The 15,531-nt window shown below is 38.3% G+C and overlaps 1 protein-coding gene across 2 annotated transcripts in view; it reads left to right on the top strand.

The window, feature by feature from the left end:
• The window catches only part of asap1a (ArfGAP with SH3 domain, ankyrin repeat and PH domain 1a), a 54,006-nt gene that overhangs the window by 13,809 nt on the left and 24,666 nt on the right, over window positions 1-15,531 (top strand). For both annotated transcript variants that reach the window (XM_056267596.1, XM_056267595.1), the window contains exons 4-5: window positions 5,515-5,587; window positions 14,648-14,793. In XM_056267596.1, the coding sequence (XP_056123571.1) occupies window positions 5,515-5,587; window positions 14,648-14,793 (219 nt within the window). The remainder of the gene's footprint in view (window positions 1-5,514; window positions 5,588-14,647; window positions 14,794-15,531) is intronic.

The raw sequence follows: 15,531 nt of genomic DNA, 5'->3' as shown, positions 1-15,531 counted from the left end.
CTGACCTAAATGTTCACATGGCAGTGTGTTCAAGTCTTGGAAAAGTTTTCTAGTAAAAGACCCTTTTGGCAGGCCATAGAGAGTCTTTTCTTGCTTGGCAGGCCAATGTTGGTCTTCTCGATTGGCTGTCTTGATAAAGTCCAATAATCGATCTGGTTGTTTGTAGTGTGAATCTAATGGATTGTGGTTGTTTTGAGTGGCAGTAAAAGTGTATTATAGCTCTGTTTTTCCACCAGTATCTTGTTTCTGAGGGATCTACAGCTTTGAGATTTGTCCAAAAAATGAATGCTGTGCTTAGTGTGCTAGGTTGGGTCGTTTGTTTTGTTTATTGTTTGCTCCTTTTTTTGGCCCAGTGAAAAACATTATTTGACCGGTTTTGAGATATTGTCAAGAAAGGTGCTTTCAATTTAGGCTGGGATTACTGAGCGCTCCAGGAAGAGAGCCAAGGGCTCAGTGATGCCCATCGGTTGAGTAGGTGAACAGAGGGTCAAGGTTTGTTGTGAGTGAGAGTATTAGTGTGTGTGACTGCAGTTTATCCAGTCATAAAGAAGCAAATGCTTAGTCATGGAAGGACAAAGTAACCCTTTATTGAGAGTGTCATATTGTTCTGGTGCCAGTGAGTGTAATGTTACATTTGTTCTCAATAGAGCACTTAACTTTCTCTGTCTATATAATAACTGTAGAGCTGCATTTAATTTTTGGTCTCTCTTCAGGTTCCAGATGGTGGTCTGAAAAAATGTAGCTGACTGACCATAAAGGAAATGGTTCACACAAAATGAAATTTCTGGCACATATTAGGGTGTGCTCACACTTGGCATGTTGGGTTCAATTAAAATGAACTCTGGTGTGATTGCTTTGTTAGTGCGGTTCATTTGAATAAGTGTGAACGCTGCCATCCGAACCCTGGTGTGCACCAAACCAGAACTCTAGTGCAGTTTGACTGAAATGTAAACGCAACACGGACTAAATACATCTAAATGAAGCAAAAACAGGACGTGATGTCACAAGATGACTCTAAAAAGGACAGAATGCTCAAGGAATACCTGTTTTTTCCTGTCACAGGAGCTACATTGCCCATTACAGTTCGTAATAGGCATAGGACACTCTGTCTCCTTGCAGCTAATCTTTCTTTGTGTGCGGATTCCTTGCACTGTTTTGAATCCTTTACACATTTTATAAGCTCTTCTCGAGTTCTCAGCAGGTAAAAAAATACCATCATATGTACGCAGTACGCACAGCATTGTTTTTTGTATAGGTTTGGACAGTTCGGTCTTAAAAATGACAGTCTGCTCTGAACACTAAGTGAACCAGGAGGACTAAATGTATCATTTTCTTTTTTGGTCTGAACTAAAAGAACCAAAGGAACTGAACTACAAGTGTTAACAAACCCTTACTCACCTTCACAGACATCCCACCTCTCCCAGAAGTTCCCGATGTCTCTTGCATATTGATAGCATCTCCCAGATGCCCTCAAATTATCTATAATACCACTAATGAGTTATTGCAGGGTGTAATATCTGCCTTCATGTCGTTCTGTATGACTTTCTTTCCTCGATGGAACACAGAAGGTGAATGTTTTAAGAATATATCTTGTCTGCTCTTTTCTATTAGCCTGGGAAAACCCAGACAACCTCCGGCAAATTTAGATTTGCTCTGAAAGTTAGTCTGGCAAAGAGCTCATTCAAGCTCATTTCCAATCCGCCGAAATCGCGGCACCAATCAGAAACGTTGGGGCGGGCTTTACACGATGACGACAGCGCTGGGATTTTGAAGTAGATTTTGTAGCCTACATTACAAAGATGGATGCCGCCGTCGAACATCACTCGTTCGACTCAGCTATCCCGTCTGTTTTAAGCGATTTGAACGTTTCCTTTTAGTTAAAAGCCGAGCAAAGAACAACACTCGGAGATGTTTCTGCCGCTCTGCATACGTCATCTCCTTCATCGCTCTGATTGGTTTTAGGTCTATCCGCGACGTCCGTTGGTGACGCCCCTCTGGAAATGATTTGTCTATGACGCTTTGCCAGACCATAACTCAGTTACAACTGAGAATGGTCTGGTTTTAACCAGGCTACTTTTCTATACAATATAAGATAGGCTATATCAGGCTGTACTTGTAAATTATTATTTTAAGGATAACTTTAAATGTATAAAGCAGCTAAATGTTTTCTTAAGTTGGATCAAACTCATAAGGTTGAGAGATTATCCATATCCAGATCATAATGGAGATGTCACCTGCTGAGCTTTATCTTCTCTGCAGTGCTCAGATTTACTGTTCTGTTCACTGTGGTCACGCTTAATAGCCTACAAGACCTTTTGAGGATATGGTTAGATTGTTGTAATTAGTTGTGTAATGAAATTACTTTCTTGGTCATACATTAGAAGACTGATAGTTCACGCTTACAGGGTAACTGAATTAGCTGGAGACAATTTATATATATATATATATATATAGTATACACACACACATACAGTCACAGTACCGTTCAAATGTTTGTGGTCAGTATAATTTTTTAAGAAATTGTATTCAGCAGAATGCATTAAATTGATAAAAAATGATAGTAAAGTCATTTATAACGTTAAAAAGATTTATATTTTAAATATATTATGTTCTTTAGAAATGCTGTTCTTTCTATTCACCAATAACCCTGAAGAAACTATATCACTGTTTCTACGAATATATTAAGCAGCACAACTGTTGTCAACATTGCTAATAATAATAAATGTTTCTTGAGCATCAAATCAGCATATTGGAATGATTTCTGAAGGATCATGTGACACTGAAGACTGTAGTAATGATGTTGAAAATTCAGCTTTGCCATCATAAAAATAAATTACATTTTTAAATATATTAATATAGAAATTATTTTAAATTGTTATATTTCATAATATTACCGTTTTACTGTTTTTCTTTATCAAATAAATGCAGCTTTAGTGAGCAAAAGAGACTTTTTTCAAAAACATTTCCTATTGGTTTATTTGTGTTGTGACTTGCTTGCCTGCTAAACTTCCATCGTAAGTGCATTACTTTTCGTTTTTACAAACAATTTTGTTAACCCTTGTTTTTCATTAGGAAAGTTACCCTTTCCACTAGAAATGTTCCTTTAAATCCTGGTATATAGCTACAGGATGTTGTTGCCCATAACAATGAAATAACAAGGGAAATGACCAGGGATAAAAAAAAAAAAAAAGCTCTGAAGAGTCTCGAGTCTCGACCTGGCGAGTCTGTCTGTCCCTGGACCGCAGTGGGCAGTCCAATTTTGGTGTACCAATGTCCAAACATAGCTGCAAGAAAATGAGAGAATGGCCGCAGAGGGAAATCATTTATCACATGAGCGGGACAGAACTACTACTTTCATCACCACAGGTTCTTGATCAGTGTGCTGCAGCTGTCCAAATGCTCATTATTTCTCTGCCTCAGCATGCCTTGTGTTCGCTGTAGGAGGAGGTACATGAACACAATCAGACATCAGTCTACAGACTGGGTTAGGTTTCCTGTCAGGTTTTCTCTGGCCACTCGGCCACAATCAGTATAGAAATGACTGTTTTTGTAATTCAAATTTTGTGTTCCTTTTTCATATTTAAAATGGCAGGATTTTCATCTGGTTAAAGCTAACATTATATCTCAATGGTAGAGCAAACAAGAGAAATGATGGGTCTTCAACATGGGGTCCGCTATGGTCTGCTAACTATTGTTTGATATCCGTCATTTTTGGAAAAGATTTAAATATGGGCAAAACAAACAATATTAACTTAAACCAAAGCTAAAGTATTAAAATGTATTAAAACGTATTCACTAACCTTTAAAATTTGAAGGTTGGTATTTTTAAAATGTTTTTTGAAAGAATTCTCGTATGCTCACCAAGGCTGCGTTTATTTAATCAAAAACAGTAAAAAATAGTAATATACACTCACACTGTATATATGACACAACAGTCATTGTATTAATATTTCATAATATTAATACAATTTAAAATAACAGTGTCCTATTTGAATTTATTTTAAAAGATTATTTATCCCTTTAGAAAACATTAAAACATTTTGCGTATATACCATAATACATTTTTGAAAGGATTTTTTGATGAATAGAAATAAAAAAGCATTTATTTGAAATAAAAATCTATAAAATGTCTACTGTTTTACTGTCACCAAACAGTAGTGTACATATGACTCATAGATAATGGTTATTTTAATAACTTCACAATTTCTAATAATGTAAATACATTACTTAGTACTATGATAATTCTACAATATGCATCAATATCCACCTATCTTTTGAGAAAACATGAGCTGTCATGAATGTTGAAGGATTTGTTTTAAATTGTGGCCTTAAGCTTTCATTAATCACAATTGAAGGGCTTCTTTAAAAACTCCACAGATTTTTTTTGGTTACATTTGGGTATGTGTGTTTGGGAGGGGGTGTGTTTGTATTGGTCACTGTGACTGTTAGGACACACATCTGTTAGTCACCAGCTGAAACAGAGCACATGAATGCAGAATGAATGGCAAAGCCTGTTGGTCATGTTCAATGAATGCACTGAATCCACTTTCCGTGACTAACAAATTAAATTAGTAAAATACAATATATTCATATTTATTTGCCTTTTTTGTCCACGATAACAAGTTAATTGCTCTTGAGTCAGCCTGCCTGTATTCCATTCACTTGCATAATTTCCTTTTGCATCCAGAGAGACACACGTCTGATCAGGGAGGGAGAAGGGCATCAGTCAGGACACAAGTTCAAAGTGTCTAAAAGAGTAAAGCAAAGAGTTCACATACAGGAAATGCATGTTTCCCAGGAGTTCAGATTTGGTTTCTATCTTTTAAAATCAGAAACAAATAGATAGAGGAAAGGAAACAGGATTCGTTGACACCTTGTTGTTTACGGTCATGCATCAAAATATTTTAAGAGATTTCCAGGAGCGGAGACCCTCAGGGGCATGTCCTGTTTCACAGCGGTTTTGATTTTTGAAATAATATCCACAAGATGACAATGAAGTGCGGTCTAGGGGTTCTCCCCATCCTGTGCTGCGGTTTCTAGGAAACTGCATGTCAAGGGTCTGTCGTGGTATGTTAAGTTGTGTACCCATTAACCGTCTCATTTAGCCACCCCATGGTGTCTTGTCTGAGGAGTTTTTGTCTAATGTTCATTAAGTTTATTAGTTAGTTGAATTACTTTTAATCAATATAATTTTAATGTTTAAATATGTCCGCAACCGTATAAGCTGCTTTTCTGTTACTAAATTTGGTGTTACAGGGAATATCTCTGACATTTTCCCCACCTGTCGGCCCATCTAAGCATTGGAAATTCCTTCAAGTCTTTGCATCTCCTGTGTTGTCATGGTTACAGTGTGATTATGGGATTCCCAATGTTTGGTTTTGCTCCTCGGATGGGTGTGCCCAGTGATGTGATTGCTTTGGAATTCTAAGATCATGAATCATAAATGAATCACAGACCTTTTTAGCCGTGTTTTATAATCACCGTATTCTCTTCTCTTAATCTCTGTCTCTCCAGGCTTTGGACCAGGACCGCACAGCTTTACAAAAGGTCAAGAAATCCGTCAAAGCAATCTACAACTCGGGTCAAGGTGAGTTTTGACCCAGCTGACTGAGGGTCTTCAAAAGTGAAGTTCTGGGAATAAAAAAATATGGCCTTAATCTTTGATAAAATGTGTGGCTGTAAAAATGTTATTTTCCATTTCATAATTGAAAGAAATGGGTTTAATTGGCACATTCATGGCGAAGTACCAATCTAACCCACAATCCTGAAGTAAGAAGTCGCTGTTACCATGGAAACGGGAATTGCCATTGCACTTCCTTCCTATCGTCTCTTCCCCCATTCTGTCTTGGCAAGCTCAAATGCTTACTTGCCCTCTAGGGTAAATCAGCATGAAAGGTCAGAAAAACCTCCAGACCATGTAACTAACATCTCATGAGTGTGACACAGTGGTTTCTGGCTCATGCAGTCGCATTATCAGCTTGTAAGTGTTCAATGTCATACCACTCCTATTTGCCAAGCTCACAGTCCAGATGCCAAATATCAATGGCTGTTTGATCAGGGCTTCATAATGCCTAATGTTTACACTCAGGCTTCTCTTGTGGACCTGAAATAGACAAAGACAGTTTGTATAAAATGTTTAAATTCAAGCCAAGGACTCTTTGGCCAGAAACATGTTCAAAAGGTCAAATTGATCTACTGATGAAACATCAAAAGGAGTCTATTAGTTTGTATAGAAAGTTAAATATCGAGGACTCTTTGGCCAGAAATGCCTTCAATAGGTCACATATGGTCTAGTCTATGGTTTGTCATTCTCTTTTCGAAATCTTTCATCCTCCTGCCTTAATTCCTGATTTGACTTCTGCAGATGTTGCTCGAACTTTCTGGTCTCCCATAATTTTTCATCCATGGAAGATTGTACCTAAAACACAATAAAATAGATATTGTCATTAACACAACAGTACAATTGACAGCTTGCATGTTGGCAAGGGATCAGGGCTGGAGATTGAGAAACGAACAGTGTTTTAATATAAGCATATTTAGGACTCTAAAACAGGGCAGAAATCTGTGTTTTGCTGCTGTGTGACCTAGAGATGGGTCACAATGGTCGACTACATGATGATAAAAGCATAAAAAGACTATAAAAGATGATAAAAGATTTCAAAGCACAGCTACAGCCATACACATCCAGATGGATGTCTTTGGCAGTTGTCATATCTTGTGCTGTTTTATCAGCAACATGCTATGAGTTTTTATTTTTATCAAACGGTCAAACTTTTAATGCTTTGAACTAGTCTTAAGAAATGTATTTGATTGGAGTTAAAACCAGACTAATTATACAGTTATAAGAAATTAATGAGAAATTCCAGAAATAATGATGATGATTATTATTAACAATTTTATTTGTATATTTTATTCATCAGTTTATATACATTTTATATATATATATATATATATATACACTCACCGGCCACTTTATTAGGTACCCCATGCTAGTAACGGGTTGGACCCCCTTTTGCCTTCAGAACTGCCTCAATTCTTCGTGGCATAGATTCAACAAGGTGCTGGAAGCATTCCTCAGGGAGTTTGGTCCATATTGACATGATGGCATCACACAGTTGCCGCAGATTTGTCGGCTGCACATCCATGATGCGAATCTCCCGTTCCACCACATCCCAAAGATGCTCTATTGGGTTGAGATCTGGTGACTGTGGAGGCCATTTTAGTACAGTGAACTCATTGTCATGTTCAAGAAACCAATTTGAAATGATTAGAGCTTTGTGACATGGTGGAAGTAGCCATCAGAGGATGGGTACATGGTGGCCATAAAGGGATGGACATGGTCAGAAACAATGCTCAGGTAGGCCGTGGCATTTAAACGATGCCCAATTGGCACTAAGGGGCCTAAAGTGTGCCAGGAAAACATCCCCCACACCATTACACCACCACCACCAGCCTGCACAGTGGTAACAAGGCATGATGGTTCCATGTTCTCATTCTGTTTACGCCAAATTCTGACTCTAACATCTGAATGTCTCAACAGAAATCGAGACTCATCAGACCAGGCAACATTTTTCCAGTCTTCAACTGTTCAATTTTGGTGAGCTCTTGCAAATTGTAGCCTCTTTTTCCTATTTGTAGTGGAGATGAGTGGTACCCGGTGGAGTCTTCTGCTGTTGTAGCCCATCCGCCTCAAGGTTGTGCGTGTTGTGGCTTCACAAATGCTTTGCTGCATACCTCGGTTGTAACGAGTGGTTATTTCAGTCACTGTTGCCCTTCTATCAGCTCGAACCAGTCTGGCCATTCTCCTCTGACCTCTGGCATCAACAAGGCATTTCCGCCCACAGAACTGCCGCTCACTGGATGTTTTTTCTTTTTCGGACCATTCTCTGTAAACCCTAGAGATGGTTGTGTGTGAAAATCCCAGTAGATTAGCAGTTTCTGAAATACTCAGACCAGCCCTTCTGGCACCAACAATCATGCCACGTTCAAAGTCACTCAAATCACCTTTCTTCCCCATACTGATGCTCGGTTTGAACTGCAGGAGATTGTCTTGACCATGTCTACATGCCTAAATGCACGTAGTTGCCGCCATGTGATTGGCTGCTTAGAAATTAAGTGTTAACGAGCAGTTGGACAGGTGTACCTAATAAAGTGGCCGGTGAGTGTATATGCGTAACTAATAATAGTTTTACAGTTGCATTATTAATAATAATTTTATTTGTATATTACCTTTCATGCATAACATGCAGCTCAAAGACTACATTCACACTGTCAGTTTTTGGGATTGACAACCACATTTACCTACAGGTGTGAGTCTCAATGTCCCATTCAAACAGCAACTTACAGTAGCGCGTCAAATATATTATTTATATTAGTATAATATAAGTATTAGAACATATTAGAACATATTACTCCTGTGTTAATCAAACTGCATTGGTTACCCATACTCATTCCGAATTCATTAAAAAGTGTTGTATGTTTTTAAGGCTCTGCCTGGCCTAGAACCAGAGTATGTTACTGATTTAATCAGTCTTTCTCAATCCAGTAGATCTCTGCGCTCAAATGATCAATTGCTCCTCATGGTTCCCCGATCTCGTTTAAAATGTAAAGGTGATCGGGCATTCTCTGTTGCAGCTCCTAGGCTCTGGAATGACCTTCCTCTGTCTGTTAAATCTTCTTCTACATTGAGTGCATTTCAGAGTGCGCTTAACTTATCTGTTTGCTTTAGCATTTGAAAATGCTTTGTAAGCAGTGTATGTCATATGTTTGGATTGTTTTTATGGTTTATTTTTTATTTGATCTTTTTCTGTACAGCACTTTGGTTCCACTTGTGGTGTTGAAAGTGCTCTATAAATAAAGTTGAGTTGAGAATATTGTCTGTACTGTATGAACATGCAATGGAATTCAAGCCTGTTTTCTTTTACCAGTAACCATAGCGTTAGTGACAAAAGTAATAGCAAAGATGGTGACTTTTAATAATAAAACTGTTGTCACTTTTGATACTACAAGAGTCCAATCGAGCCGCGAGTTCAGACATCAAATCTTTATTAATTGACAGCAGCTTTTATATCTGGAAGGAGAGCGGAGCATTTGATGTCGCGCTGCTCGCACATAGAATACAAAACTGACGGTGGAGAACAGTGACTGGATCTAAAACCTTCAGATGACACACCGTTCACATCTTTGTCGATGTAAGTGACCGAAAGCAAAACCACACCTGAAAATCTAAACACGGTAGACACGTGCTTTTGCAGCGCAGAGCGGCTCTCTCACACTGTATGACGTAACAGACAACTAGTTGTCCAGTCCGGTTCCATTCACACAGCGCAGAGAATGTAGTTGTCATTCCAGTAAATTACTGAAATGTGTGTAAATGTAACCATAACAAGTATTTAATAACCTTAAATACAGGACTAAAAACCATAATCTGTTGCTGTGTGAAGATGGCCAAAGTCTCAAAGTGCTTCACAATATAATTCGAGAAAAAAAAGAAAAAAACACTTTAGAAAGGAACATTTTTTTTAATCACTTTTGTGTTATTTCAAGTAATAAAAATGTCTCTCCAATCTTTTGAGTGGAAGTTTATGCATTTGGGAGAGATTCATAAGCTCATAACAAAGACATAAACGGTCAGAAATGAGAAACTAATTTTTTTTTGTTCCATGGGTTGTTTACACAATACCCTGAATGAGCACTTTTATTACACTGAGATTCCCACAGATTGCTCCTCTGAGTTCATAACGGCTGCAGTAAACCTTCCCATCTGTTTGTTTAGAGAAGGTGACAGCCCCCTTATTTCAGGTTACCAGCTCGCTTAGTTCCACTCAACAAGTCAAATGTACCTTTTGCTCACATTGTCATTATATGAACGTCATACCTGATTGTTATACTAATAATAGGGCATGGCTGTGACTACATGTGGCGATTTAAGTGATGTGATACAATATGTAAGACGACTTCTTGTGAGCTGCAGAGCTTGATCAGATTGATTTGGCTGACCTCTCTCTGACCTCAGTATTCCTCAGAGAGCACACGGCCTCTACGCCTCTTCAGCAATACAGGGACATCTCCATCATGATTCAGCAAATAGCAGCAGAAATGTCACCTTTTCAGTTTGTGAACGAAAGCAGCCGCTCATGTTGCACATCACTCTGCTCGGTGATGCTGTCTTTCTGAAGTGTGCAGTGTATCGTACTGTGTGCAGCAGGCAGAGGATGTAAACTGGCTCCCGCTGTGTTATCCACTCTCTGCTGTGTGTGTTGCAGGTGGCCTCAGTGTCATGATCCTGTTTAATCAGTGACTGTATAGTAAGCACTCTAATCAGCTCCAGATGATTAATACCTGAGCTCTTGACACTTGGCATGGGGCGTTTGTTCTCTGTTGAATTTCAGAGGTCTGCTCATGTCACTTTGCTCACAGTCTTGTTTAGATCTGTCTGCAACCTTTTAATCCATTTGTGACATGGTATGATGATCTACTTATCTTCTCTGCTGACATCAGTGGACCATGTTCACCTGTGTTTACCCTAAAAGTCTAGAGTAAGAGTTTGGTTATCATGACCTTTTTTATATATATTATGATATGACTGGGACTCCATGTGGCGATAGTCTTTTTTGCTTTTATAGTCTTTTTTTGCATCTACACTGAACAAAATTATAAACGCAACACTTTTGTTTTTGCCCCCATTTTTCATGAGCTGAATTCAAAGACTTTTTCTATTTACACAAAAGGCCTATTTCTCTCAAATATTGTTCACAAATCTGTTTAAATCTGTGTTAGTGAGCACTTCTCCTTTGCCGAGATAATCCATCCACCTCACAGGTGTGGCATATCAAGATGCTGATTAGACAGCATGATTATTGCACAGGTGTGCCTTAGGCTGGCCACAATAAAAGGCCACTCTAAAATGTGCAGCTTTATCACACAGCACAATGCCACAGATGTTGCAAGTTTTGAGGGAGCGTGCAATTGGCATGCTGACTGCAGGAATGTCCACCAGAGCTGTTGCCCGTGAATTGAATGTTAATTTCTCTACCATAAGCCGTCTCCAAAGGCGTTTCAGAGAATATGGCAGTACATCCAACTGGCCTCACAACCGCAGACCACGTGTAACCACACCAGCCCAGGACCTCCACATCCAGCATCTTCACCTCCAAGATCGTTTGAGACCAGCCACCCGGACAGCTGCTGCAACAATCGGTTTGCTTAACCAAACAATTTCTGCACAAACTGTCAGAAACCATCTCAGGGCAGCTCATCTGCATGCTTGTCGTCCTCATCGGGGTCTCGATCTGACTGCAGTTTGTCGTCCTAACCGACTTGAGTGGGCAAATGCTCACATTCGATGGCGTCTGGCACTTTGGAGAGGTGTTCTCTTTACGGATGAATCCTGGTTTTCACTGTACTGGGCAGATGGCAGACAGCGCGTGTATGGCGCCGTGTGGGTGAGCGGTTTGCTAATGTCAACGTTGTGGAACGAGTGGCCCATGGTGGCGGTGGGGTTATGGTATGGGCAGGAGTATGTTATGGACAACGAACACAGGTGAATGTATTGATGGCATTTTGAATGCACAGAGATACCGTGACGAGATCCTGAAGCCCATTGTTGTGCCATTCATCTACAACCATTACCTCATGTTGCAGCATGATAATGCACGGCCCCATGTTGCAAGGATCTTTACACAGCATACTCACCGGACATGTCACCCATTGAGCATGTTTGGGATGCTCTGGACCGACGTATAAGACAGCATGCTCCAGGTCCTGCCAATATCCAGCAACTTCGCACAGCCATTGAAGAGGAGTGGACCAACATTCCACAGGCCACAATCAACCTGATCAATTCTATGCGACGGAGATGTGTTGCACTGCGTGAGGCAAATACTGGTCAGACCAGATACTGACTGTTTTTTTTTTTTAGCATGATCTTACATTTTTAATATAATGGGTTCTATTAGTATTAGTGTTAGTAAAAGTATTAGTGTTTATTTTATATTTATAGTGCATTTAATGCATACAATTAATAAAATATGCTATGCAACTCAAATTAACTAACTAATTATTTTTAGAATTTGTAGTGATATTTCTGTATATAATTTATGAATACAATATACAAAGAATATACAAATCAAATTATTGTTATTATTGTTAATAATTCAATTGAAAGCAAAATACATTTTTATTATTAGTAGTATTAGTATTTTTATATTTATAATGTATTTCTAAAATAAATCAACAAATTGTATTTAAAAAAAAAAAAATTTTTAGATTTTTTTTTTTTACACTTGACCTTTTGTGTTATTTCATAGTTTTGATGACTTCACTATTGTTCTAAAATGTGGAAAATAGTATAAACAAGAATAATTATGTCTGTCCAATCTTTTGAGTGGAGATATATGAATTTAGGAGAGATTCATATGCTCATAAATAGCAGACATAAACAGTCAGAAATGAGCTCATCTATTTATTTTTTTGGTTCATGGGTTGTTTGCACAATACTGATTCCCTCAGATTGTCGAGTCCATAACGGCTGCAGTAAAACTTCCCATCTGGTCATTTAGAGAAGGTGACAGCCCCCTTATTTTAGGGTACCAGATCTCTTAGCTCCACTCAACAAGACAAATGACCTAATAACGCCACTGTGCTATGGGCTGGGGTCCCAGTGTGGAGCTATGGGAAGATGATGAAGCAATACCAGATTATGTGGTGTCCATAGTGTGTTTTCAAAGTAAAGATCAGTATGGAGACCCTAAACTTGTACAGCACTAAAGATGGTCATATTAGAAATTCTCTTCATACTTCTTATTACACAAGGGTTTTATTTAATGGACAAATTGTGAATGGGCACCTGCATTATTTTCCTGTGGGCACTGATGACCTTGACCTTGACCTGTGCCCAGTGAAGAGCAGCTTTAGCACATATGTTTATTGAAAGGGCTATTATTGGTTAGCTTGATATCCTGTGGGCTGGGATTCACACAGGAAGCTGCCCTAGTTGACAAATGTGCAGGGAATTGAGGAATAGTTGTTTTCCTCCACATGGTATGCCATTTAAAATGTTTTTTTTTTGTGTGTTATATGACATAACTCCATCCTCTAGGGTCATTTTTTATTAGTTGTATGGTTTTAATGTTAACCAGTAGGTAGGGTTATAAATTCTTGAAGTTGAATGTTTTGTTTTCTCAAAATACTTTCTCCTATTTCAGCTAAATATACGAAGAGTTCAGATGCAAAAGCCTCTAAACGCCACCTCCGTCAAAAATGAGATAATGACATTGAGTGAAAGCTATCTGAACACAGTACACGTTCAACAAATATATTTGCTTCAAATCCTCGAAATCTCAGCCTCAGCCCATTCAGATATATCAGTTTGTCGGCAAAAGCCTCTAGACGCCACTTCCCTTTGGCAGCAAAAGCCACTACATCCCGAGAACCAATCAGAAGGCGCGAGCCGCGCGAATCAGTACAGGCTGTTTCAATAGAGCGGTGCGCTGAGGAGACGGATTTTTTGAGACGGCTGAGGAGATTGTTTTGTTTTTGGATTCAGATTTTTTACATTTTTAAGATGGAGTACGATGAAATGGAGGAGCCTGTCCTACTGACATCAAAAGGCAGAAGAGAACGTCGTTTATCTACCTCAAAACTCTTCCCGTTAATTTACAAGGCAAAAGAAAATCGGTAACTTTACAGTGAAAATAGCTTGGTCGCAAGTGTAGCATGCACTCATAACAGTTCTTGGTGCAGTGCTGTAACTTTGAAGGAATTTGATTTATTATACTTGAGATATACATTATAATATTACTTTACATTATTTAAGTCTTATAAGCTTCTTATACAAAATGCACAGATATTGATGTTTAAGAATGTTGCTCTGTTCTACTTGATTATACAAACTAAAACTATTAAACTATTTTAATCGCCAATTCTTTTTGCCAATGTGGTTGTAGGCCTACTGTGTGAATCGGGGGGGCTTTTGTCTTTATTCAGACAGGGCAGAAAGGTGACTGCAGAGAAATGGGGTGGGATTTGCAAATAATCGCAGATCTCATTCAGCCCCCCTGTAAAGAGGTGTGTCTACTGTTTAGTTTTGAAATGAATGTGCTCTAATCTTTTTCAGTGTTTCTAGTTACATTTGTATTGATTTTTCAGCTATTTACTATGTCTTGTCCCAAAGAGGTGGATTTAGAGGTTTTTGCGAAAAAAGCACAAGTGGATTTAGCTGTTTTTGACGCAAAAGAAAATCTAATTTGTTAAAAATCACTGAATTGACTCAAGTGACATTTTTGAAAAAAAGTTATTTTATTCAATGACTAATAACCTTATCAGTACCTTTAAAATGAAACTACTGGACGTGAACATAGGAGCCTGATAAAAAATGCTCATTTAAAGAAAATAAGTCTGACGGATTTAGAGGGTTTTGCATCTGAACTCTTCTGTTACAGACAAGTGTTTATTCATAGGTTTATTAAGCAAAAAAGTGTCTGCTGTGAGATTAAAAATGTCCAGGAACATGTTTCAAAACAGTGTTGAAGTCATTATTTTTGCAATTCCATTGGTGATGAAAGTGGCGCAGAAATTACACACTTCACCTTTGAATAAAGTATATTCCAATTCTTTCATAAAATGCATGGTCTGTTTTTCTTTACAGATCATGTGCAGAATGAAGAGAATTATGGGCAGGCACTCGACAAGTTTGGCAGCAACTTCATCAGCCGGGATAACTCTGATCTGGGAACAGCCTTCATCAAGTTCTCTGGCCTTATCAAGGAGCTGGCCGCTCTCCTCAAGAACCTGGTGAGGGATAGTGTACTGTTTTATGTATTAATGTTTGTATGTTTTTATGTTTTGTAATATTATAATATAATACCTATAAATTATGCATAATTGTATGCAACTAGCCCTAATCCTAACCCTATAGTAAGTACATGTACTTTATTATTATTACTCAATACTTAAATGTATAATTACACTGTAACATGAACACCTTAAAAATAAAGTGTTACCTATTTTTATTTATTTTATTTATTTATTTTTATTTTTTAATTTATTTTTTATTTTATTGAGGATTGTTTGAACAGCTTAGAAACTAATTAGTTTAGTTAAAGCTGCTGTCCGTAACTTTTTTGGGTTCAAATTATAAATTTTTGAGCAGGTACATAACCAGCCAGTGTTCAAAACTATATGCTTGCCTTAGCTCAATTCAAAACGGTAAGCTTGTAATAATGTTTTTAATTCCAGTGGTACTGGTGGATTTCCGCGGGAGATTCGAGCATGTCTTTGCGTCATTACGTCACATCCGTACACATAAAGAAGGAGTCTCTGCTAGTATAAGCTATATTGCGGGTGAGGATGTTGCAGTCTGAGATTTATAACCTCTTCTCACAGCACTTGATATAATTAAACTTATCAATTTGATGGCGGATCCAGAAAGGTTCAAACGACAATCACCAGTGACAACTGGAGATTCACCCGTTGTAAAATGCAAAAGAGTTCGGACTTCGGAGTGGCTACAGAAAAAAAGAGACTGCAACC

The sequence above is a fragment of the Rhinichthys klamathensis genome, unplaced genomic scaffold, assembly GCF_029890125.1.
Source record: "Rhinichthys klamathensis goyatoka isolate OS25496 unplaced genomic scaffold, OSU_Roscu_1.1 h1tg000261l_1, whole genome shotgun sequence".
Taxonomy (NCBI): domain Eukaryota; kingdom Metazoa; phylum Chordata; class Actinopteri; order Cypriniformes; family Leuciscidae; genus Rhinichthys; species Rhinichthys klamathensis.
This window is presented reverse-complemented; position numbering and strand designations above follow the sequence as displayed.